Genomic DNA, 27,267 nt, shown 5'->3' with positions numbered 1-27,267 from the left:
ATGGTAGATTTGATATTTCTCACTGTGTATTGTTAAGAAAAAACACATAATTTTGACTTTTATGATTGAATTAACTTTAGTTTTTTCGTTGGTGAGCTATACATAACAATTCTGAAACTTTGCTTGTCCAAAAACTTCCGTGATTATTATTTTTAATGCCTACCTCAAGTGACAGGTAAGAACAGTGACTTCAGTTTTGCTTAGTCGATGTAAACATTACTTTATTTTGACTGAATTCTGTTGACATCTAATCTTTTTTCTTATAAATATGTATTTGTTGAACATTATGTAGGACATTCAAGCAAGTACAAATTGTTTATATAGTACCATAGCGTATGCAGAGCATCGGAAATGGGAGTACCACTAGACCAGGGAATAACCTTTGGAAGAGGCGGCAAGGCGTATTGAGGTTTTACTTATATTCAGAGATTTCTGTGTGGAAATGGCTAAATGTATATCATTATAAAAGACACAAGCACAGTAAAAACACATAAGACAAATTATTTGAACTAATTTAGTACGTTCTGGGGAAATAACATTTTAACTGTTGCGAACCAAGACAACATTAATAATTAAACTTTGTGACGTTCGAGCATTCTCATTATTTATATCTCTTTGTCCAGTTCTCCATATAAAAATGCCATTTTAATGTCAAACCTCGTGATGTGCTTATCTCTTTTTCTCTGCCAATCCAATAAAAAATCTTAAGGATAAACTGCTCACAACTGGACTAAAATTTTCTTCGTAATGTGTAGCACAATTCTTTCACAACCAATCTTGCTTTGTATGTTATAATCTTTAATTGTAAATACCCAGTTATTACTTAGATATCTTCTTTCAAGCAACATTTTGATCAGCCACTTCCCAATTTCTTTCTTTTCCAATGATTTCTTCTATTTATTTCTTCTACTTTTCTTTATTGCGTTCTTTTACTGCTTCTTCATACGTTAGGAAAATATGATCATTTTAATGGTTGGGTAGTTTTCTTATTTTTTACCAGGTCCAAAGTTGTTTGTCTTTTCTTCAAATTCATAATTAGTATCTGGTTCTATGCAGGTTTTTTTTCATTGGTTAACATCATTTTTTTTCTCCATTGTCTTCATTTTTAATTTCACTTTCTTCATTTTTCACTTCATTTTCATCTTTATTTTCTTCTTTATTTTCTTCAGAATCTGTTGGAATCAGCAAGATGCTTCTTTCTTTATTTCTTTGGTCCTTAAATATTACATCTCTCAAAATTTGTATTCATCTTTTATCTGCAATCAACTTTTGTTAACAATAGAGAAAAAAAAATTAAAAATCCTCAAATGGATAGTTCAGGCTTGTGTCAATGTTATTCCAAGAAAAGTAATCATCCTTAACCATCCTTAACCTTCTGGAGTTTCAAGATAAAAAGTATTGACCATTTGGAGCAGATTGGCATGTTCCCAAGTGACCTTTTCCAGGTGGAATTCCCCACTTATGTCAAACTGCCAGTGAGTTAATCATCACATGCATTGATTTGGGCATCCATAATACTGGTTACATTGTTTCAATAACTGTAAAACTAAAAGTTTTTAAATATTTGTTTTCGACATGAAGTTTTTGACATGACAGTTTAAATCTTGGTTACAATGCAAAAACTTGCAAACCCTGGATACACTTTTTGTAAATTGTAAGAAAATTAATTTCACCTAATAGGCAGGGGTAGAAATTAAGAAAAATAAGTCACTAGCCCAACAGACCAGTAACTACGAAATTTTACTGGTCCGTACACAATTTTAGTGGTCCATTCTTGTGTCCTGGTTTTAAATAAGAAGCAATTATAGAAAAAAATACAAAATCTGTACAACAAAATTATTATGATAAAGAGAATCAATTAGCTGTTTTCAACAAAATTGTCTGAGTGACTGGAGAAGAGAAGATTTCTTTTTATTAATACTAGCCCAGGAAGTAAGGCAAGAAAGTTTATTTATATCGTCGCTTTGGAAGGAAGGCAATAGGGTGGCAAAAACAATATGTTATAGCAATGACGTACCTAACATAGGTGACACCTGGTCCTGGAGAGGTAATTTGTAGCAACACCAAATTTTGAAATTTGTAGTCCTAAAAATGCTTTTTAGCTTTATATTTTTCAAAAACTTGCTATTTCACTTAAAGTGTCAACCCCCAGACGGGTAACACCTAGGGTGGTTCACCTCCCCCTCCCCCCATAGCAACAACCACTGTTTATCGTGCTGTAGAACTTTCTTTTTTTTTCTTCAAAAGAAAACCTAAATATTGTAATTAAAGGTGCAAACATTCTCTCCACAGTTTCAACAAATGATGTTAACAGTTTTTAAAAAGAAAACAGGAATAAATTTTTACTGGTCCAATAGACCAGCAAAATTTATATTCTACTGGTCCGATGGACGTATTTGTGGTCTGGGACCAGTGGACCACTGTTAATTTCGAGCCTGCCTAATGAGCATTGTTGAAGTATGTCTAGGATGGTAATAGACTTCAGAAGTCAAAAATTTTTATTGTTCTCTAGAAAAAAGGAAATTGGTAGAAGACTTGAAAAAATTCTGAGTTACTTTAATGCAAAGATTATTTTCAGTGATTCTTAAAGAAGTTTTTTGAAAATTGAGCATTCAAGTATGTAACACGCAAATCAGGGCTAGAAAAATCTTTGAACTTTTACATGTCTTGCCGGGCATGTTTGTCTAAAAGATACATGCCCAGTTAGTTTTCTGTATTGTATACCAATAAAAGCATTTAAATTTGTCAAGCAGCATTAATCAAACGAATTATTTTTATATAAATCATTAAAAAAAAAACAATTTGAATAAATAGTACATAATAAGCCGTGTTAAATTTAACAAAATTTAATTTATGTAACGGGAAGGATCGCAAACCGGACACCATCTTAGCAGTAGGGCTTGAAATAAATTTTGAGCTCCAAGTAAGGATGATTAATTTTTCAATAAAATACGAAATAATAAAGTTTTAGGTGCCGGGCATGTTAAAGTAAAAGATTCATGCCTGATCGTAATTTCTACATGCCCCGGGCATGTCCGGCAGTATAATTTTCGAGCCCTGATGCAAATAGCAATAATTATGCTGAATAAATCGTCTGCTTTTTATTAATTGTCTCCCTATTCTATCTTTCGTCACTTTGGTTGTGCATCATGATATGTTCAATTACGTAACTGATTGCTTGGAAATTATTTCTAGGTTAACAGTTAGTGCTACTTTGTGGGCATCATTTGAATAATGGATCCCTTTCCTGCCAGATGGAGTGAGATTCTCGAAGACATGCTTCCTCGCAGTGAATGTGATATCTGCAGCCCCCCTATGGACATAGGACCTCCACCCCCACTTCCTGCAAGTTTTCAAGATAAAGCAATATTGTCCGGCAGCTGCAATGTTTGTAGCCTACTCTCTGAAGTTGAAATAAGGCCTATGCGTAAGCTTATTGATATTTTATGAAGTTTTAAACATTGCATTTGGTCAAAACAAATGTGAATTTCAAATGTAGGAGCAGGTGATATGGAATGTTCATTGTTCAGTATATGTAAATAAATGTATAGTGAAATTTCGGTAAGTCGAACTTCGATAAGCCGAAGTGAATATTTATTCCCATCAAACTGAATGGAGAATTAATGTTATTTATTTCCGATAAGCCAAATTTCATTGAGTCGAAATATTCAAAAACTCGAATTTTATTTCATGGCTGTCTTCCAAGTTTCCTTGCTAACGTAAGTTTATAAGTCAAAAAAGAAATTGGCTGCACTGTATCTAAAGGCGTCTAGACAAAATGGATCAAATAAATCTCTGAAACCAATAATTTGCAAATACTTTGGCAAGTTCTTTCCCCCTTTTAAAATATTGTTTACTTCATTTCGTTCGGTAGAAAAGCAAAACCTGCTCATGAGGAAAACCAAATCTTCGATTTGGTGCAGCCCGAAAATGGGATGGAAAAAATGAAGGGGAGGTGTGCGAATATTCGGGAATATGGAATAATTCCACTTTTGGTGAAAAAGGGAGATGGAGGGTTAGCGACTGTTTTTGGGATTCTGCGATATTCTACGAAGCTGGTGGTTTTTCCAAGACTGGCTTTTTTCTTTCGTTGTTTTGAAAGCTAATGTTTGTGGTGTTGTTTCATTGATTCTTGGACGTTTGGAATATAACTTTAAAATAGACTAAGAGAATATTTAAAATTTTAAGCTATCAAGAAAAAGTTGAGTTTTTTCAATTATGGCGTAGCAATGAACAGGGCCGATGAGAGGCCATGTCTGCCTCGCCGGAAACTAATGGCCCAGCTCTTTGAGGGGCCCGGTTTGGAATCCAAATATAATTTTTATAAGTTTTATGGGGCAGGGGGCCCAATGACCAAAATGACAACTTGGCTCTCGGCAGCCCTGGCAAAGAAGAAGGAAACTGCATTGAAGTTTGATGTGCTCCAAGTTTTCAACAATAAAAAATGGAAAAATCGTTTTGATTGCCAGTGCAAAAAAAAAAGAAAAAAAAATGCAAGAAAAGCAGCAGATGTGCAGCACGTTATTATAGAATCCGCTTCGAATGTTCCCGACTCCCTCTTTGATCTGTTAAAAGTATCCAATGACAATTAAATGAATGATTAATATTAAACTGTTTGATAACGGGATTTTTTTTTTTAAATATTTTTTTTTCTGGTAAGTAAAAATTATATCCTACATAAAATTATAAAGTTGTTTTTTAACTTATGCAAACTTTTTTGCATCATAATATACATTAATTATGTCAAGTATATAGTTGCCTCAAAGCAGCAGTATTGCATGTAACTGTAAGATATTTAATTTAGGAATAACAGTAAGATATCCTACTGCTGCTTTGCGGTAACGATTTTATTTTTGATATGTTACTCTATCACTTTTTTGATCATATTATAAATTTAATGAGTGTCAGTGGTGGTATTTTATTCTATAGTTTTGCTTACGTATTCAATAAGCCTTATTTTCGATGACTCGAATTTTTTTCACATTCTCTGCAACTTTGACTTATCAAAGTTTTACTGTAATTCACTTTCAGCAGAAAAATGACTTCAATGTAGTAGAGAAAAATTGAAATTATAATAAAGCCATTTCCAACCGCAAATATTCAGGGGTTCTGTACAAGCCCAGTAGTACTTCTCTTTTACTTTTAACTAATCATGAAACAATATTTTTTAACTTAAATCTTCTCAAATTATGTACCAGTCCTCGTTCATGTGAGGGGAGTATTGGGAAAAGATGTTATAACTTTAAAGTAGTATGCTAATAAAATCAAGTTTTTTTCTATTATGCTGCCTAAATTTGTTCTCTTCTCTGAACTTTTCCTTACATCATATTTGCTATTCAATTTAATGCATAAAAACAAGTTTATTTTTTTAATGGGTCACAGACATAGGTTCAGGGGCAGATACAGAAAAATCTCTTGAAAGGGGCCCGGGATATTGAATAACAGTCCCCCCCCCATACATTTTTTTTTTCTTTTTAAGATCCCTTCCAATCTACTTTTACGTTCACAAATATACTTTGAATGTGGACGCAAAATATCTTTAACGTTTCAAGCCAATTAAATACTAAATCCAAAATAACGTCACCAAGATGCTATACAATGAGCAGTTTTAATTAGGAACATAGTTATAATGATTAAAACACAAGGTGAGGTTATGAAATAAACCCATACCTTGTTTGGATTTTTATAATTAATTAATGTTTTAACTAAAATACTATATGATTAAGAAAATCATAGCTTTATAACATATATGTTTTATTGAAGAATTCAGAAACGATTTCTGTGTGAATTTCAAAGCAGTTGTTCATTTGTTATGAAAGCCATGATGTAGTTGAGATAACATTTTGATACTACCTGCCAATTCCATTAGTATTATGGTCTTGCTAAGAAACTAGCATAACTTTACTTCTGGAAAGAGCTTTGGAACCAATCGCATAAAATGTTTCGAGTGACTCAAGGTTGAATATAAGCACGCCAAAATGCAGTTGATTACGCGTAATCTACAATCTTTAGGAGTTTTGAATTTGGAAAAGGAGAAAATTTTACCTGTTGCATTGTTGCATCCGCGTAAAACCGAAACTCATCCGCGTAAAATAAAATAAAGGTGTCAAATCTTTAACCGCGTAAAATAAACCCGTGTAAAAGAGGGTCTACTGTAGTAATAACTTACTTGTAACTTCTGGTTTAAAATAAAATATAATATTGCAATTACTTACCCAGAGAAGTACTTTAAAATGCAAAGTGTGCCTGCACCAGTGAATCACACTGGCCTGCACACTTTGACCTTTGTTGATTTGACATGCTGAAAAATCTCCGACGCATGTTTTCTCTCCGATGATCCCCTCCCCCTCTCCCAGTTCTTAGAAGCAAGCCATCTCTCGTCTCTCCCCTGGCTATTGTCTGGCGGCACGTAACGTATCTGTCTCGTAACCCGATAACCAATTGACGACACTTTGTCTGACCGGTAATCACCACTTCTGTCGGCAGGACCAGGGATGGACATCCGGAGGGTGTCAAACCCAGAGCCACTAACTCATCGACAAACAGAAATTTCAAGGAGGAAAACACACCATTTCTGCCGTAGCTTAATAGCTATCCCTTATTTTGTCCCATGTGGACGACGTTAAAGGGAACTTTTACGGACTCGGGCTAAATTGCGGGTGGCTTCAAAAGGAATTGATTTTTTTTTAAAGATACTTCTACATTTCTCGACTAATTTTTTTTTCGAGATCACATCCGAGAAATTTTTTATCATTTACGATAAATGCCAATGCAAACAGATTCCTCAGCGAAGTAATAAATTTTTCCCGATGGGGTGGGTGGGGGGGGGGACAAGACGTTTCTGACAGGGGGGCATGCTCAAATATGAGAATTGTATCTGTCCAATTGTTTTTTAAACATTTTGATTTCCTTTACCTTTTATATAAAAGATGTTTTTCCCAAAAAATGGTGACAGCATGCCTGGTTTTTCTCTGCAAGGTTATCATTTGTGAGAGAAATATCTCTTGTAAAATATTTTATTAAATCCTAAAGTTGAAGATTTTTTTTTAAGTTCAGAAAAATCAAAAAGTAATCTCAGTTTTCAAATTTTGGGTTCTATACAGGCTTAATTGCAGAAATCTCTACTTGTATTTTAAAAATTCCTTTTACTATCAAACATTAGTTTTATTCATGAAAACGTCTTCCTAAATTTTATGAGCAAAGTCTCCCTAATTTTAATCTTTCAATGTTGTCAGCTCTGCTATAGGGAAAAGGTCAAGAGTTTAAGAGTTTTAAGAAATTTTAAAACTTTAGTTACAGTATTATGTACCGCATTATCATTAGGCTGCTAAAGATATTTTTTCAGAGTGTAAGAATTGATTGAATTTTAGTGATACTTTTGGTTTTCTTTTATCTAGAAGTTGCAGATGCGAACTTGCTCCCGGTTGCTGCTACTTTTGTTGTTGGAATAATTTTTGTCATAATTACATTAGTAGTTCTACTATTAAAAATGAAAAAGTAAGTCTCAATAACATCTACTTTTATATTTGCATTTTTCACATGTTGATTCTCATCTATGAAAAATGTTGTGATTCTTTTTATTTTGCTAAGCAAAACATTTTATAAATATATATGCTTGGAAGCAAATATTAAAATTTAAACTCTGTAATTATTTTATGTGCAGCACTCATCTCTGGTGTGTTACTTGTTTTTTAGTTATAGTAGCAATTATATTTTGCTTTAATTTGATTTTTTAGAAACATATGAGCAAAGCATAGATCAGATGATTGCAATTTTATTTTCAAAGCACTAATTTAGGCATTCTTGTGAAAAATGTATCACTTTTGTGAAAAAAATTTGCATTTTGTGTTTTATGAGAAGTTACTAGCAGAATTCAAGGAAAATTATGCTAAGCCATGGACCTAAACTCTAAATGTAACAAATAGTACCCTAAGATAAATAAATACCTTTGTGCTGAACAGTAAAGTAAGACAAAACAACGTTAGAAGAAGCACAAATTTAAATTACAGCAGACACGTGTTTCGGCGTTACAGGGAACGCCTTTTTCAGTGCAAAAAATAATGAGCTTATGGATGAAAAGACATCCGACAAAAGCCAAGAGCAGATAAGCATGTAACTTAAAAGATAAAAACAGCGGATTAGCCAAACACCAATGACAAAGTTATAAACCGATCAGGAACCAATAGGAATGCAAGCAAAGGCCAAGAGCTTTCTCTTAGGTACGAACCCAGAAAGAAAGAATTCAATTGGACAAAGATTAAGCCGAAGCTTAAACAAAAAGAAAAGAAATTGTCAGTAACCGTGAACCGCAAGAAAGGAAAAGCTGAATGGAAAACCATGAAATAATATAAACAGAAACAAAAAATATTCGAAAAAAGGAAAAATAAAGATAAATAGAAGAAAATTGGGGGGGGGGGGGAATGTCAATCAAGACAAAAAGGTAAAAATAAACAAAGGAAGATCGATGAAAATGAATGGGAAAAAAGGGGGGGGGGGGAATGGGGAAAGGACAGTATTAAACATATGGGAGCCAAATGTTAGAAAAATATGGAACTGCACTAAGATCGATAACTAAGTTAGAACTGTTCCTCAAAATATGAAAGGATTCCCAAAAGTCAAGATCTGATGAATTGGGGCATATTTGGATAATCGGATAAGAGTTAAAATCAAAAGAGTGATTCGAATCCCAACAGTGTTGAGCTATACTAGACTTATTTAATTGTTGTTTTTTCACATAATTTTGATGCTCTTTCAAGCCAATTTTTAAAGCACGCCGAGTCTGTCCAATATAGGCAAGTTTACAACTACAATTAATTCTATAAATTCCACAACAATTAAGAGGGTGAATAGGATCTTTAAGAGAAGAGAATGAAAGTTTATTAATAGGAGAGAACACCACCTGGAATTGGAAACGTTTTAGAATCTTAGCAACCTGATAGCTTACAGATGGAAAGAATGGCAAAACAACCAAATTCTTCCTGATGAAGGTTCGGTTAAGAACATTAGTTTGGGATTTATTTGAAAGTTTTTTATAAATGGAATCAATCAAAGTTGGCGGATAGTCTCTATCAATTGCCACAGCTTTAAGATAATTAAGTTCCACTTTGAGAAGTTCCGACGAAGAACAAATATTAATTGCGCGATAAACAAAAGAATTGAAAGCAGAATATTTTTGATTTGGAGGATGAGACGATAGTCTATGAGGAGGTAAAGAAACAGCAAAAGGTTTGCGATAAACAGTAGTTTCCAAACTAATTTCAGTACGAGAAACAAGTACATCAAGAAATGAAATGCAATTATTCCGTTCTTTCTCACAAGAAAACTGAATATGAGGATCAATGGAGTTTAAAATAGATAAAACCTCATCACTCTCAAACTGATTCTGATTCATTAGAACAAAACAATCATCAACATACCGAACATAAAATTGAAACTGCAGTTTTTGGAACAGCTTAACCTCAAAATAATGCATGTAAATGTCACTAAGAATGGGGCTAAGTGGGTTTCCCATAGCCAGACCATCTAACATAATATAAAATTTCCCATTAAAAACAAAAGAACATTGCTTAAGACAAGTACGGGTAAGGAAAATTAAATCCTCAATTTCCGTATTGGTGAAATGAAATTCAAAAAGTCTTCTACGAAGGCATAACAATGAACCCTCGACGGGAACGTTCGTAAATAAAGAGTTAACTTCAAAAGAAGCCATAAAAGAGTTATTTGGAACAAAACTATGAATTTTTTTAACAAACTCAACAGAATTTTTAATAGTAAATAAATTGTGACTCCTAAGGGGAGAAAACACAGAGACTAAATATTTTGCAAGTTTGTACGAAGCCGTACCAATATTGGAAACAATCGGCCTGAAAGGAATACCAGCTTTATGCACCTTAGGTAAAGCATAAAATCTAGCACAATTAGCAATAGATGGAACAACAGAGCGTTTAACATTTGAAGGCATAGACTTAACAGACTTGACAGCAGATGAAATAGTTTTTAACTCTTTATCACTAGGATCTTTAGAAATTTCAGCATATGGCCCAGAAGAAATCAAATCATTAGTTTTATCAACATAAGATGATTTGTCAAGAACAACAATTTGGCTACCCTTGTCAGCTTTGGTAACAACCAGATCAGAATTCGAAACTAAGTCTTTAACAGAACGGCTAACAGTATTAGCAAATACAGGTTTAGAAATTTTCGAGTTAAAGTCAATATTAGAAGCTATAAGATGCCGAATCAAATCTTTTTGAGAGGAAGTTAAGGCACTAAATTTAAAAGCTTTCTCAACAGGAGCAATAAGCTTTGAAAAAGAAGGATTAACACTCACAGCAAAATTATCATTACATTTTAGAGCCTCAATTTGAGAATTACTTAATGGAACGCTAGAAAGATTAACAACAACATTCTTATTAACAACAGGTAAATTATCAAGAGGAACGACATGAGAAGATTTACAAAGCATAGCTAATTTCTTTTTCAAAACAATTTGGTGTTTATCAGAGGAAAGAAGGGTTCTAGACCAAGAATTTCTGTCAATAATGTTAAAGTTGGGAATGGAATTAGAAACCGAAAGATGTAAGTCATAAAGTTCACGTTCAATAAACGATAAATGTTTCCTAGTTTCCTGGATCGAAGCTCTGAGTAAAGCCAATTTCGACCGAAAGATTACTTTGTCAATTTTGACAGAACGTGGTAAATTACATTTCAAAGAAATAAACTTCGGAATAATTTTCTTGCGCCTACACTCTTGAAGAAATTTTAAATGGTTCAAAAAACGAAATTTCTTAATCCGAAGATTGGCAAACCTATCGATTTGAGACATAATCAAAAGCAAAAACAAAACCGAATGAGAATAAACAACATCAAAACAATAACAGAATGAATAAGAAACATGTCCAGAGTTCGAAAATATCTGATATTTTGAGATATATATCGGATATTTTGATATATATCTGATATTTTCAACCAGTAAAAACTAAAATCTTCAGAATAGCAAATGTGTCCTCAAAACTCTTAGTTTTTTTAAATATTATTATTACAATATGTAGACACTTAAAATAAGGTTTCTTTCATTATTTATACCTAATACTTCATTTTACATTTTTATCAATTTTAATGGAGTTAATTCAGCACTTTAGCTGTTTTCCTCCTTTTTCTTCTTTTAGTTACTTTTACATAGTTATATGATTCAGAAATAGAAAATATGCATTAGTCCGTGTACAGTCATTAGACATTTTCTTTTTTTCTGACCAACGTTTAATATTTGATTAGGCACTTTTAATATGAATTAAAATAGTTACAGTAAGAATATTTTTATGAATATAAAATAAAAAGGAATATTATATTACTTTGTTATATTAATGATGTATTAATAAATCATAAAAATATAGCACATAACTTTTGGTTATTTTTAGTAAAAAATGAACATCTTTACTATGATTAATATAATTTTTATATTGAAAATACTGTAGTTAAAAAATAAATGTCAAAAATATCAAAATATCATGATAATTTTAAAATAAATATTGGATATATATCGTGATATATATCATGATATCTACCTGGGGTGTGATATATATTGGCGAACTCTGATCCCTGTCCGTTATAGTTTATGTTTAGCTAAAATGCTTTAGTATTTTTGCTAATTTCTAGTTCAGAGTGGCTCTCTTAATGCATAATTTGTTATCAAATGTAATATTTGTTTTGCCTAATATCTAATTTTTTGTATTTAATTCTGGGTATTTCATTTCAGATGTCAAGCATTTGTTCCACATGGTGAGTACAAATTAAATTTTTAATGATATTTTTTATAAAAGATCTAGTTTTCTATCTAAAAAATTTTTTTTTCTTGTTTTATTCATTTTATCATGCTAAATGCAACTCAAATTAATTTATTTAGTATCTTTTGAAGTAGCTTATTGTTACGTCTGTTAATGAAATGCGTTTTATTTAATTAATTTGGTTTTCCATGAAACTTGGCCAACTCGTTGGAGAAGTTTTTGTATTTTATTATTCAAGTGTGAAAGCTTGTAAAGATATATTACTAGATCATGTTGAAAATGTATCGGCACCAAACATTATAACATTGCATTAATTAATACATTAAATAATATTAAACTACTGCTCTTAATTTTTCACAAAAGAAATGCAAGAGCCCTATGTTTAGAACTTTTTTCATACATAAATAACCTGGATTCCGTCATACGTGTGAAAATTCATGTAAAATTGAAAAGAAGTATAGGGACTGAGTTTCTTTGTAAATTATACCCTGGTAAAATAACTTTGCTAAGCTCTAGTCTAGTATTTATAAATAGTAGCTATTGGCTACCTGTGCCATAAAAAATGGTAGCTACTATTGCACTTTTGGTAGCCACTTTTAGATAAGTGCACAAACAGCACAAAAAAAAAAAAAAAAGACTCATTTTATGTTAGTGATGTTAACAAGTTAAAAGGAGAATACACTACTCTGATACTCGATAAAATCAACAAAGAAAACATCAATACTTTATGTTTTCTGTACTATAGCATCAAATGTTGAGTTTAACTTTTCATGCAAACAAATATTTAAGTTAATCAATATAAAAAAGTTTACTTTTTAGATTAAAAATAAAGATAGGATATATAATTTCATCTTAAGGTAATTGTTTTGGAATGAATTTCCACCAAGAGCGAGAAATAAAAGAAAAAGAACATTGCCATTTTACAATAAATTAATATGTGCCTTATATTTTCCATGCTATTGGATTTTTTTTCTTTTTCCAACTGTACAAAAGCATTCCCAATCAGCTTTAATGTGTTGAAATGTTAATGTTTCTGGCCTATTTCAGCTTTCTTTGATGCCACATGTTAAACATACAATTATTGCTTTACGGTAATTATACGGCAATTACTTTCTTTCTGCATCTGCTTTCTATTTACGATATTTCTTCTTATTTTCTTATATGTGCACTATAGGAAGAATATTGAGCAAAACTACAAAATTATTTTTTGAGTAATTTTTTTTTTTTTTTTGAAATCAAAAAAAAAAAATTTTTTTCTAATTTAAAAACTGCACCAATTTTATGCTGTTTTAATTTTTTTTACTTGCAAATAGTTTATAAAAGATATAATATGTAGTAAACCCTTGAAGTTTTTAAAGACATGCAAAGTAACAGTTGAACTTGTTATATTGACAGCTCTGTTATGATGTAAAAAAAAAAAAAAATCAGCTCTTTCATTTGCTCACCAACATTAATGATGATAATCTATAGCTCACTTGGCTACAGACTCATAAAGACTCTGTGCTCTTGAATGACATCATAACAGAGTTTCACTGTGTTAAGTCATTTTAGCAATAAAATGTGGGGGAAAGGGAGAACGTGTGAACAATTTTTGTCGTTTCTTTGTTTTTTAAAAAAATATTATCAAATGGTTCTCAGCGCAAAAATGTTTAAAGACTCATTGAGCAGTGTTTACTTTGTTATTTCAGAAAAATGTCTTCAATTGCGCACGTATGCCCCGATAAGGTGCACATTTGAAAGAGCCTTTTACACATATGAACATGAGTAAAAAAATTAGGACAATAGCATCATAAGCTTAAGCATCATAATGATTAGCATCATATTTTTTATTTAAAAATCCTCTTAAATATAAAACATACATATACATCAATTGCATTGAATAGTTTGTAACCTATATTGTGTCAGTTTAAATTGTATAGTAATTCTGTCATAAGAAAATATTTTTTCCTAATTATATAACTCTGCTCTTTGTCAAATTTTAAAGACTTGTAGCCTGTTCTGATCACTGCATAGACACAAAGAAACTTATAAGACTACCTAGTTCAAAGAATATTTAATTATGTTAAGACGATTCTTTATTTATATATTGCTTTCATCCTTTATACAAAGTATGATAATATGTTGTAAAATGATTTTAAGTTTCAGTATTTAAGTGACATTATTATGTGTCATTTTATTTCCTGTAAGTGTTATATAACACTAAATTCTCGATCAATTAATTAGTAACAAAAAAATGTAAACAATTAAAAGTATATATAGAAATAAATAAATATTTAGTTATAACAGTTAAGAGAAACAATAAATTTATGAACTGATTATAGATAAATTATTATTATAAATATTTACACATTTTTTAACACTTTTAACATTACACTAATGTTAATATCACAGAGAGGATATGGGAATTGTGCACATGTGCCCCAAGATGTACTCCTAAGTGCCCCATTTACCTTAGAACTAAATTTCAAAAATAAAGAATTCTTAATTTAATAAAAAGATATTAACATAGTGCCAAGTTAACTTGAATGTTCATATAATTGTTTGCAATATTTAAATTTAGCTTATTAGTTTAAAATTTGTTTTCACATGAAGAAAACTGATAAAATTGTATACAACACCTGCTAAAACAAAGAAGTTGCCACTACAAAACCATGGGTTGTTTGGTTTAAACCAGGGCCCTCCAACTTATGGCTCCCGGGCCGGATTCAGCCCGCGAACAGATTTTGTCCGGTCCGCGTGAAGCTTACAAACATTTTTTTTCGGAACAGAAAGTCTCATTGGAGATATGATTGAGACATTATTTTGAACTACAAATAGTTTTTAAAATCTTTTCACCATTAATTTAAATCGTTTTTTATTCATTTTTTACCGTTGACAACGAGTACAGCATCCATCTCTCTTTTTGCTCTTTTCGAGAACAAATCTCTTTTCTCAGCGCCACGTTCTTCCGTTAGTCCCCTGGCATTGGGCATTTCCTGGCTCCAGAGAAAACATGTGCTCCATTTTACAGTTCTCTACCAGAAAAAGACTTTAAGAACTTAAAAATTAATGCAAGAGCTATGTTTTCTCTTTTTGCATCCACTTACAAGTGTGAACAGACGTTTTCAAAATTTAAGTAGGATTGAAGTATATCTAAGTATAGATTTTTCTTTATCAGACGAATATTTAAAATCACTCTTAATGATTGAACTACAAAGTTTGTCCCTGAATAACTTTTTAAAACGTTTTAAAAGCTTTACTCATGTCGTGTTCTCATTTACTTCCACGTTTTTAATCATCATTAATTCAATAAAATAAATTTGTAGTTAATTGCAAATTGCAAAAAAAAAATTCTTGTATCACTTACTTATTAGATTTTTTTTTTAAATTTCACTTTATTTTGTGACAAAGAATACTTTTTATTTCAGTTACCTGAACTATTCTAAATTTTACAAGACTCCCTATTGAAAAAAATATTATAGATTTACGGGCACTTAAAATATAGTTTAATTTAGCTAACAGGAAATATATATATGGAAATCTAGCAACTTAGAAGCAAGCTCAAAAAATTTCAAAACCACCACTGAGCGCCTAATTACAAATTAAAAAGAAAAAAATTCGCGATGCGTGAGTGGAGGGGGGGGGGTAGCGCTATATATACCATCTGAGCTAATATATTATTGGACGGACCCACCTCGCCTCCAAAAATTTACAATGTGGTCCGCGAGTAGCAAAGGTTGGAGACTCCTGTTTTAAACCAAGTGTTTTTTTTTTTAACCTTTTTTTTTTTGAAAATTAGTTTTTTTTTTTTTTGAAAAACTTCATCGTTTTCTCCCAAATGTTTTTATAAATTTTACATATTATTTCAAAGAATGAAATCTAACTGATGCAAAGTAACTAGCAGAATTTTATAGATTAATTACAGATTTAATAAACTTAGAAACATATTTTTTAAAGTAATGCATTTTTTTTTTCTTTTGTAAAATCAATGCAGCTTTCCTCTTAGGTAAATAAATATACAAGGCAGACCAACTAAGTTTTTCTAAAATTACATGGCGAAAAATCCAAGTATCGTAATTTTTCAGTCTTTTGCATTTTAAAATAGTCAAGAAGCGTATTTGAACCAAAACTTCATTGACTACCTAATTTTCTTAATTACTTAAGATTTATTGAGATAGATTATGTACCATCGAAGTGATGCATAGTGTATACAAATTTTAACGCTATAATAAGAGGCATATTTTTAAAGTAAGTTCCGTTTTGATATAAAAAAAGAACGAGTACAGATAGAGCAAAGAAATTCGTTGCACAAAAATCTACCATCCTTACACTATTTTTTGACATTGCTCCCGTGATTTTCCAAACATTTGTCATAGCGTGGTACAGGTTTTTGTATACCTATTCATAGAAAATTGCCGCCTGTGTAGTCAGCCATGGGATAACATATTCTCTGAGCTCATTATTGCTGTTGTGCCACAGACCACCTTGGAAAGACTTTAGATGCCGAAACAAATGAAAGATGCTGCGAGCGAGGTGAGGGCACACCAGAGGATGTTAAAAAACGCCCCAGCCAAAGCCCTGAAAGAGTCCTCATGGTTGACTAAACGGGCGGTAACTTTGTACGAATAGGTATACAAAAACCTGTACCACGCTATGACAAATGCTTGGAAAATCACGGGAGCAATGTCGAAAAATAGCGTAAGTGTGGTAGATTTTTGTGCACTAAATTACTTAGCTCTATCTGTACTCGTTCCTTTTTTATATAAAAACGGAACTTACTTTAAAAACACGCCTCGTATTTAAATGAGAAGAAGCTGAAGAAGTCTAAGAACACTTAGAGTTGGCATACAATTGTGCTTATACCTGCACACCTTTTGCATCCCTAATAAACGATACAGTCAGAACAAGAAAAGAAAATGGGGTCAGGTGGGGTAAAATAGGTAGTCAAAATATATGGTTTAAAAAACAAATTATTTTAAATTAAATTTGCATATTTTTGAGTTGGACATTATCTTGGCTGTTCTGAATTCTATTTCACAAAATATTTTTTTTTTTAATAGATTATCTTTTAGTGAGTGGTAACACTTTAAATTGAAGTAGATAAATTCAAGCCTCATGTTGTCTACTTAAACTTCTATCTCCAGCTCCTGATCTTCGAGGAATTTTTATTACTGTGTTATAATATCTTTAGTTGGACATTTTTGTTGCTGCTTTAACTTACAGGGAAGAAAGGAAAGAATTGTTTCTATTTTTAATCTCACATTTTCAAAATGGGTATATGGTTAGGCTCAGACCCTCCCCCAGGATTGGGCGGGAAGGCGGCGCGCCCAACTTGCCCTTTGATTCTTAGAACGCGCCCAACTTGCCGTTTGATCGGTAAAACGGCGCCCTAATTGCCTTTTTGTTCATGAATTGGCATCTTTTGGATTTAAGATTTTTATTAGAAAAAGGAAGGAGCCAGTGTTCCTTTCCATTGTTTTCCTACAATGACTTTCTTCTAAGTGAAAATAGCGACATCCGCCCCTCCCCCTCGCCTCCCAACTAGGATTGCCATTGAGCTGACTATCAGAAAAGCATGCCTTCCATTATCAGTTACCACAAAGGATAAAAAGTGGCCTACTAGACATTGTAGAGACATAACAATGTTCTTCCAAGGACCTTTCACTTTTGGGAACACTACTGATAAGCCACTGCTGAATTCCCAGAATCATTTCCTTGCTCCTTGCCACAGGCTTTGCATCACCCTTTATTTAATAATGGAGGGCTGTAGCGAAGAATACAGGCTGTCATCCTTCCTCCTTATCGCTTCATGACAAGGGAAGTGTTTCTTTGTCCAATTGACATGTACCTGTATGTTAAGAAAATTCTACTTCTCTTCCAGCCAGATAAATGTTAAGTTAGCCCTGCATTTTATAATCTTTCAATCAAATTCATATTTTTAATCGCGGTTTTCCATTTTGAATTAGAATTAAGTAGGTGCAGTGGAGCGCCACAAATCCACCGACCTAAAATCCGCGCCATTTTTTTTCCTTTTTTTTTTCCTGCGCTGCAAATTTAATCTTTTTTAAAATTTTATTTCAGTCTAAAATAATCAAAATCACGATTATTTGCTGAAGCAGCTGTTTTAGCGGATAATATGTTCTGTTTTATTATTATGCATTATACGCACGCCGATAATTTTTTGGTCCGAAAAATACGTTTGTATTTTTGCTCAGTTTTCTTCATATTGTGTACTACTCAAAAAATAATAAGAAATATCGAAAACTGAAAGCAGATGCTAAAAGATTGCTGCAGATTAACGGCAAAACGCTAATATTTCGTGTGACACGTGGCATCAAAGAAACACAAAAATACAAAGAATTCAGCATGTAAAAGTCGAATGTGGATGATTTTGGACATTTCAAATGAAAACAAATGACTTTTAGCTATTGAAAATAAATACTAAGTGCTTTCAAACTGGTACTGTTTATTGGTTTTTAATTCCTTATGGTGGTGGTTACTCCAAGAGCAATTATTACTTTTGGATTTAAAAGTCTTTTAAGTTACAGCTAGTAACAGCTGAAAGAATTAGTCCCCCCCCCCCTTTTTTATAGTTAATTCTTTTTTTTTTTTTTTTTTCAATTTAGAAACCAAAACTAGAAATTATAAAAAAAAAAAAAAAAAAAGCAGAATGTCCAAATTTTCAGATCATAATAATTTGTTTTACTTGTGTATCTGCTTACAAAACATTATTTAGCCACAAGCAGAAACTTTTACTTTGTATATTCATTGTTTAGATATTGGTAAATCAGTTGTTTTACTTAAACAAGCACTTCTTGCTTAAAGAAATTCTTACCAAATGTTTGTGACATCTCAAAGTACTTTGTGGTAACTAATGTAAGTCTAATTCATGTTAAAGTGTGTCGTTGGGGAAAGTTATTATGTACATAATTCATCAAAATCTTAAGAGAAACCTGAGTTAAGCTGTTAGATTTGCATCAATTACCACTCACATGTTCTCAAAAACAGCCTTAGCAAAATTTTGTACTGTTTTCTCTCCTTTTTTTTTTCTTTCCTTTTTCTAGCAGATGCTAAAAATCTTATGGCTTTTAGTTGCTTTCTTTTTTTAACCCCCCCCCCTCCTCAATTTTTAGTCCCAATCGCCTTCTTTGAAAATGATTATAAACTATTCAAATGTCCTAGGAAGTAATTCCTTAATGTTTCGAAGTTTTTATTGTTGCGACAGTAAGACATTTGAACCCAGGAATAACAGTAATATCCTACGACTATATCCACTGATGCTTTGAAGCTATAATTAATATGCCTTTTAGTTTCGAAAAAGTGCCCTTATCTCAAAAAAGTGCCCTTTTTTGAAAAACAGCACCCTGCCCTTTTTTAATCCTGGGGTAAGCTCTGGTTAGGCTTATCATTCCAGCAAGTTGTTTTGAAAGATACAGCATATTTTCCTTTAAATGAATATTAATTCATTTGTGGTTAATTTAAAATGATTGAAACAAAAAAATATGCATTGCCATGATTTTATAAAATAAGCCAGAGGTATACTTATTTTACTGTTTGTGTGCACTTTCGCACAATTCAAATACAGGAAGTACTGACAAAGATGTTTTAGAAAGGCTAAGAGTTGAAAGTGAAAAAGGTAATTAATTAAAAAACAAGAAAATAAAAAATTTGGAAAAAGAAAGTTTCCTTTCAGAGGAAGTATCTGGAATAGAAACTGCTAAAAATATGCTTATGAAGCAAAGTTTAACCACAGGTGCCTAGATATAAATATTATACTTAGAGGAAACAAACAAGCAAGAAAGAATTTATTGGCAAATATATGACTGTTGAGGGAAATATTATGAGATGAAATATTTTTTAAAATTCCAAGATGAGGGATTTTTTTTCCTGATGTACACGACATGGATTACATTAAAGAACATCAAGTAATCAAAAATCTTAACGAACTACAATTTAACAATAGAGGCCATCACTTTTTTTTAAAGAATGACAAGTATGGTAGAGGTGTAGACTGGTATTTTTCTTTGGTAGCCAGTGGCTACTAACACCAAAAACATTGGTAGCCACTTCAAATTTTTGGTAGCCTTACACACACACACACGTATCTCTCTCTATATATATTTATATACATGTTAGGTAAAAATTTTTACTCTACCCAATAAGAATCAGTACCAGTCATTATTTTCTTTTTCTCATTGAAGAAATTAGAGTATTATTTGGATTGAAATATAATGTTGCTAATATCAATGCTAATTAAAATTTCAGTTTACAGATCCATTCAATAGCTTTAAAACATGATATATTAGTGCAGTAGACAGGTGCAAAACAACTTAGTAATCTGTTGGAAAATATTCTGCAGAAATTAGTCACAGCTTGTGTGTGATAATATATACATGTGTAACACCATTGTCACACACATTACATATTTTTGATGTGGAGAAACAATTGTACTTTATAAAAATTATTTTTGAAGAAGAAATTGGCTTTCGAAATTGTAATGCATATTTTAAGTCAAAAAATGTGTCAAAGTGTAAAAAACTGTGTGATACATTTACAGAATTAGTTTATGCTCTTCGAAAAAGAATAAATGATTGAAAGTTCTAATAGCGGTGACATTTCACTAAGGATATTAAAATATTTTGTTTAAAGTAACAAAATAAGCTATTTTCTTTGATAGTTACTTTTGAATATTTTTAAAGCATAGATTTATTAGATTTTATACAACATTAATATTAAAAAGCATCTACTCCAGTGATTAAAACAGAAAAAATGACAATTTGTATATTTTGAACAATTTAATATAATTCTGCAAAATTTGAAGCCTAGAGCGACTCTTTAATGGATACCTGCCACTATAAGTTTATAGCCTCACTAAAATCCTTGTTTGCTATTTTTGGCCATCAAACTTGATACTCAACCTTGCTTCAAGTGTGTCTCGTTTTAAAGACATGCTCTTCATGCTTATGATATCTTTCCTGGAACTCCACACTCTGTCAACCTCAGCATTACTAGAGATAATGCAATTATATCCAGTAATTTTTGCATTATTATGAGATGACCCATTTGGTCACTGCACAGCATTTTTCATTACTGACATTGCAACATACTATAAAATATCCCTTGTTTCCAAGAATTGAGATGTTTTTGCAACAATGTCTAAAAAATCTGCAAAGGCTAATTTAAAAAAAAAATACAGTGGAAACTTTTGAGTTAGTCTTTTGTAAAAATGTTCACTTCTGATGCATGGTATTACTTTTAGCTAAAGATAATTAAAATAAAACTTGCAAAAATAAATAAATAAAAAAACAATTTATTCATTTTTAGTTATTAAAATCTAGTTTTCAATCTTCAAAAACTTTTGAAAGGTACTTTCAAACACTGAAAGTAATTTTTCGTGAATCCCGTGTGCAATGTCGGCGTGTCTCCCGAAAATAAATGTATTTATTATTTATTAAAATAAAACTTAAAATAAGCTAATTTAATGTAGCTTATGCCAAAACAACTTCCAATTGTCAGAAATATTAAAATATGTACAAGATGCAATAGGATTGAAATCTCAAGCACGTGATGCAATTTCCCGCGACGTACGATTACAAAGGAAACATGGGTTCAAAAATGTTCACATGGGCCCCTCTTTCCCCAATGTTATGCTTTGTAAATTTTATAGTAAATTATTAACCAAGAATGACTGGTTTTTAATTTAAGTAATGCTCGAAACCTTTACCTGTGAACATAAAGTTGATTTTGTATAATTTGCTTTTCTTTGATATCTGATATGTTAAAGAAAATGTTAGAGAAACTTATTTTCTATCTTTACATTTAGCTGTCTGTTGGATCTTTCCACGCAATGTGCTTCCTCACACAGAGCTTGCTCCCAGCTCTCTCCCGAGTCCTTCTCCTAGTATGGAGAAGCTCAAGGATTCTGAAGGCAAGCGTCAGTGGCACACTTCCAGCCGATCGTTGCAGTCGGAGAACATCTATGAGGTTTGCTCTCCTCCTTCTCCAGATTCACTGTATGAAGAGGTTGGCCCGGGACCCAGATCTGAGTGCTCCCCTTATGGCATTGTTAGGGTAGAGAACTCTTTGAATCGAAGCAATAACTTTGTTTCTGACATAGGTCGTGATTGTGTTACAGGCTCCCTTCAGCCTTGTCTGATGCGTAATATTGCTCTGCCTAACTCCCGATTTTCTACATTTGGTGGGAGTGCACATGGTTTTGTTAATCCTGTTGTTCGGGATTCGCATTTTACTGGTTCGCAAACGTTACGCTCTAGCTTCCGACCCAGAAATGGTGGCTTTGTGCAAAAGAGAGAATTACCACCTGTTCCTGGGGATAATTTTTAAATATTTTTCTGTTAAAGGTGATGTATGGATGGCTATTTCTTGCTGTTTGTTTTGACTTTAATGCTAGCACAACTTTTATTGCAAAAGGGAAAAACACATTGTGCATAACTCAGCAGATATGATGTGTTTAAGACCAAATTAAAGCTAATCAAAATCTATTTTTTGAAACTTATGTTGTACAAATTGGACGTTATATACATTAATGAGTAGAGCCCAGATTATATGCACAAAAAAAAAAAAAAAAAAAAAAAACATGGAAATATGCACTGCTATTTCTTTTTACTTTCTCAAAGTATATTTCACTACTGGTTAAAAGAAGACATTAACCTTTCTATTTTTTTATTTAGCTTTTAAAGCAATCTGTATTAAGACATTTTTTTCAATTTTTTTAACAAATTACATTTTATCTGCAACAAAGTCCATATTTATCTGTTAGATTTCTAATAACAGTTTTAAAAGCGGCATTATGGCTTTGAACTCAAAAATGTCACTTAGAGCCAAAATGTGTCCCTGACAATTATCCTATAAATGACTTTCTACAGGTTCCCTTTTTTATCTTATGAAGAACAAAATATTTATTTTTAATTTCTTTCATTTTAGTAAAATTTACAAAAGGGAGGAAAAACTCTGTAATATGCATTCATTTTTAAATTTAGTATGTTTTATGCATTTAAATACATTAACTTCAAGAGAAGCAAAAATATGCAATTGCATGTGGTCGCCTCAGAGCAACCGTAAGATATCTTACTGTTGTTCTGAGGCGACAATATGCACATATGCATTTACACATAATTCTGGCTCTATTTATGAGTGTAATCACAAAATATGAAAATTAAAAGTCTTTCTTAACTAGAAAATGCCAGTGTCTTGAGGTTTATTTTACATTTTTGTTGAATGATAAACATTGATTTAAAAATACTCAATAAAAATAATAGTGTTGTTATTGAGAGAAGTATAATTTATAAAAAAAGGTCATTTAAAAGTTGATTTTAATCAATGAAAACATGTTCAAACTTTTAAAAATTTAGTCGAAACCTTATTTAAAAAAAAATTAACTGAGATTTATGTATCACTAAATGTTAGAATAGTCTTTCATGGTTAGTATTTAGTGTACTAACCTACTAATATCATGTAATATGGTCAAACCTGTTTATCTTGCACATGCCTATCTGGAAAACTTCTGTGTGTCTATTTGTTTTTAATTTCCTTTCATCTGTAGCAAAAAATTAATATTTTTCCTTTTTTTTTTTTTTCAAATTTACCCTCAAATTCTGAGTATCTTAAATTCCATTGAATTATCAGAATCAAGGCACAGAGACATTTTTCAATAGAAAAAGTTGCTGGAAAAACACATTCCTTCTTTTATCAGCACTCATAATTTTCTCAAAGTTCAGGGAAATCTGCTTTCAAGGAATAAGTTTTTTTATGAGTCACACCATCTTTGACAGTGGGGAGAAAAGGAGTATCGAAGAAATGGGTAATGAAAGTGACTTTCAATAACTAAGGTGAAAAGTCATTTTGTTGTGTTTCTCTTAGTTTATGTTGTTTTAATGTTTATATTCTCGCTAGCAAGGATCAAGTAACTTTTTAAATTAAAATAACTGATTTAAAACACATCGTGCCCCCTCCCCTCAAGGTGTGTATGAACTCGTTATTAAGTACCAAAATAAATAAAATGTTGGACAATAATAATTCAGATTTTTTTTAAATCTAAAAAACATATTTACTCTTTATCTTTCTTTCAATTTTGTAATTTTATAATTTTATCAAAACCTCTATTTCAAAACTTTCCTGCCTTTGATGCAATTCAAGACATACAGGTTCTCCTGTACACACTGTGTAATAAAATAGTGTTTTAATGTCGTGTGCAATGTCATTCACTAATCTGTTTCTCTTAAGTTTGCACTATACCCTTTATAAAACCCAGTCCTCCCCCCCCCCCTTTTTTTTATTTATACACATTTACATATTTAATTTTCAACACCATATGAGCGGGGAAAAGTAATTTTGAACAATTATCTTTCTCTGTAAGTAACTGAGTTAAGACAACACACACCAAAAAATGTAGCATTTTTGTTGGAAAGTTTTGTAATAATGAAGTAGGACAAATGTATGAAAATGTAAAATATGGAATAGTTAGACAAATATTAATTACGTTTTTTCATAAAGAAACATCATTCTAATTCCCAACTGTTCATTATTTATTATTGTTTTTAATGAACTATCAATAAACTTTTTTTTCTTGAATTAAATAACTTAAATAAGGAATTGTAAAATGTTTTGAAAACTATGTTTAAGTGTGTACCTCAATCATATTTATTGAAGTTTCAAAATAAATTCTGCATTAAAAGGACTAGCTAATGATGCACTGATGAAATTATACTAGCATGCAATAATTTTGAAAGCCATCAACTAGTCAAGAAAAGTTTCTCTGTAGCTTATCTTTTTTATACCTTAAATATATTGAAACAGATAATAGCTTTACTTGAAAATCAAGTTCAATTCCAGAACCTCTTACTTTATTTCTTCTGGTAGTTGCACTTGCCTTTTTAAAACTATGCAATTGTATTCAATATTAAAGTTTTTAACAACATAAAACAAGTCTTATATCAACTATGTCAGCAGTTTTATTCTATGTGCATTCATATATAAACTTATTGCTGGTTGGCGGAACATTATATAATTTGTTTAATTGTTGTCTTTCAATTGTCTATTAGATTGCTATATTTTCATTTTGAAATGTGTATTGTTTAGAACTGTTTTATGATGAGAATTGTTGAACTATTAATGTACATCTGTATGTAAGTGGTGTTTCTAGCAGTGGTGTCACCCCTTCTTATTAAATACACTACATAAATTGAATAAATTGTCTATAGTAAAACACATTTTTTGTGACATACATTCTTGGGGCATTTTTTTTTAGTATGAGGGTGATATTTCAGCGAACAAACAAAGCGAGGTAAGAAAGTAGAGAAAAATCTGTTGTAGGTTTGTCATATATTGGAGCTTTTGGAAAAGCTTTTAATCTCTCTAGCAAAGCCTAAATTTCCATATTTTGTTTTTATACTTTCAAAATATTCCACTTTGTTCGGAAAGTTTTTTTTTCATCAAAAATTTCCGTGATCATTGAAATTATTTGTCCGTATTTGAACTTTGGTTGTTCATGCAGTTTGCAGGATGTCTGACCTCTATATTTACTCAAATAAATAAAATTATCATTGTGAGTAAGTTAGAAACTCAAACACAACATTGTGATTGGTCAAATAGCAATCAGAACTGTAACAAATGTTTTCTTGGGGTTACAGGTAACCCTCTTTTAAACGCAAAATATGATATGATGTCCATATCATATCATATTTTGTGGCACATAGATGTCCAACGAAAGCTATTTTTGTGGAATGTCTGCTTAAAACTTCTAACAGGCTTATATAAGTAGCTGCATCTTTTGTTTTTCAACATAAAGAACTACTGAACTTAAAATATATGATATTCATACACTTTTTTACTCTATTTAGTCTTTTGATGACAAGTATTAATGATTTCAGGAAAGTGTGAGGCTACTAAATAGGGTAGAGTCATTTTTTTAAAAGTATGCTTGAAAAACATTGGGTGTTACCCCATGTGAACTGCATTCCTTATTGAAGCTAACTGTATTTATATGTTTTATGAATGAAATTAAGAAAGAAAGGGCATGAGTCATTTTTCTCTTGGTCTTTTATGCTTATGAACTAATTAAAATTATGTCTTTGATGTTCTCCATGCTGTTTTTTATGAAGTAAACATTTCACACTTGTGGAGGGATGTATTAAATTGTCCCCCCCCCCCCTCATAATATAGATTTTATTTTTGGCAAAAAGAAAAAAAAATCGTTCATTCTTTACCCATACAAATGTTTTTCTAGTATGTTCAAAGTTAAATATCCATGCTTTGTTTCTGGAGTGGAACGTAAAGCAGCTTTCATTACTTTATTAATGATTTTGTTGAACTTTGGCCTAATGGTAACAAAATTAGCTAATAAAAACATTTAACATATTGCTGTAAAAAGAACTCACTAAAACAATCCATTAAAACAGTGGTTCTCAACCTTTTAGGCCCTGCACCCCCTTTAAACACAGACAGGAGCTATCCCCCCCCCCCCCCCGTCAATACGAGGGCACAGTCAAAATTTGAAACTGAAGCTAGTTGGAATAGCTGAAGCAGGATATTAAATTAAAATATTGATTACTTCATTAAAACATTTAATATTACTACGCATAACTTTGTTTTGAGCATCGTCTTATTAAAACATTGGAAATTAAAGAACTGAATACAAATAAATTTTAAGCAATCTATGACCTAGACAAGGTTGATTATCAACCTCTATCAGTACTAAAATTTATAAAGCTGAAGAAGATGATGTAAAAGTTGTTTTTGTAACCATTGAAAATCATTTAGCCATGCTGGCAAATAATTTTAAAGAGTATTTTCTTGCTGCCAACAAACTGATAGCAAATTGCGAGTGGGTTAGAGATCCATTTCATAAGATTCCCAAAGGACTCTTCATTAATGAGGAAGAAAAATTCATATACTTTACTACAAGTGGCAAAACCAAAACACAATTTACTAATAGATCACTATTTGAATTTTGATCAGGAGCAAAGGATTATTTTTCCGCACAAAAAATGGGCATTTCACATTCTATTACCATTTTCAACCTCCTACCATTGTAGAACTGGATTTTCTACTGTAACTTCTTTGAAGACAAAATATAGATCTTGGCTAAATATAGAAACAGAACTGAGAGTGGCTATTTCTATTATTTAGTCTTCCTTTGAAAAACTTTGTTCTTCGAGACATGCCCAAGGAAGTCACTAATAATTACAAAATTTCTTTTTAATTTGGTAAGTTTTTGGTAAGTACTAGCCACCTGCAGCGACCAGCTGATTCTCCTTTTTTCGACATTCACCTTATGCAAGCAGCCACCTACAGTGGCTGTTTAACTAACTTGTCAGTCAGAGGCGTAGCTAGACCCGACTTTCGGGGGGAGGGGGGGTTACTTCATTTATGTATGTATGTGTGTGTGTGTGTGTATGTGTGTAATTTTTTTTTAGTATTAAAAAAAATAAGAGGGAGGTGAATCTTGCATACTTTAGAATGGGGTGCCCCAATTCCGATACTTATG

At 31.6% G+C, this 27,267-nt stretch overlaps 1 protein-coding gene across 1 annotated transcript; it reads left to right on the top strand.

Moving 5' to 3' along the window:
* The first annotated feature begins 2 nt into the window (after positions 1 to 2).
* LOC129217128 (uncharacterized) lies at positions 3 to 23,746 on the top strand. The gene is made up of 5 exons (XM_054851385.1): positions 3 to 175; positions 3,196 to 3,427; positions 7,398 to 7,497; positions 11,756 to 11,778; positions 21,586 to 23,746. Exons 2-5 carry the CDS (start codon positions 3,235 to 3,237, stop codon positions 22,104 to 22,106), a joined length of 837 nt encoding a protein of 278 aa, XP_054707360.1. The 5' UTR covers positions 3 to 175; positions 3,196 to 3,234; the 3' UTR covers positions 22,107 to 23,746.
* Positions 23,747 to 27,267: the final 3,521 nt, after the last annotated feature.

Source organism: Uloborus diversus, chromosome 2, assembly GCF_026930045.1.
Source record: "Uloborus diversus isolate 005 chromosome 2, Udiv.v.3.1, whole genome shotgun sequence".
In the NCBI taxonomy this organism is placed as follows: domain Eukaryota; kingdom Metazoa; phylum Arthropoda; class Arachnida; order Araneae; family Uloboridae; genus Uloborus; species Uloborus diversus.
This window is presented reverse-complemented; position numbering and strand designations above follow the sequence as displayed.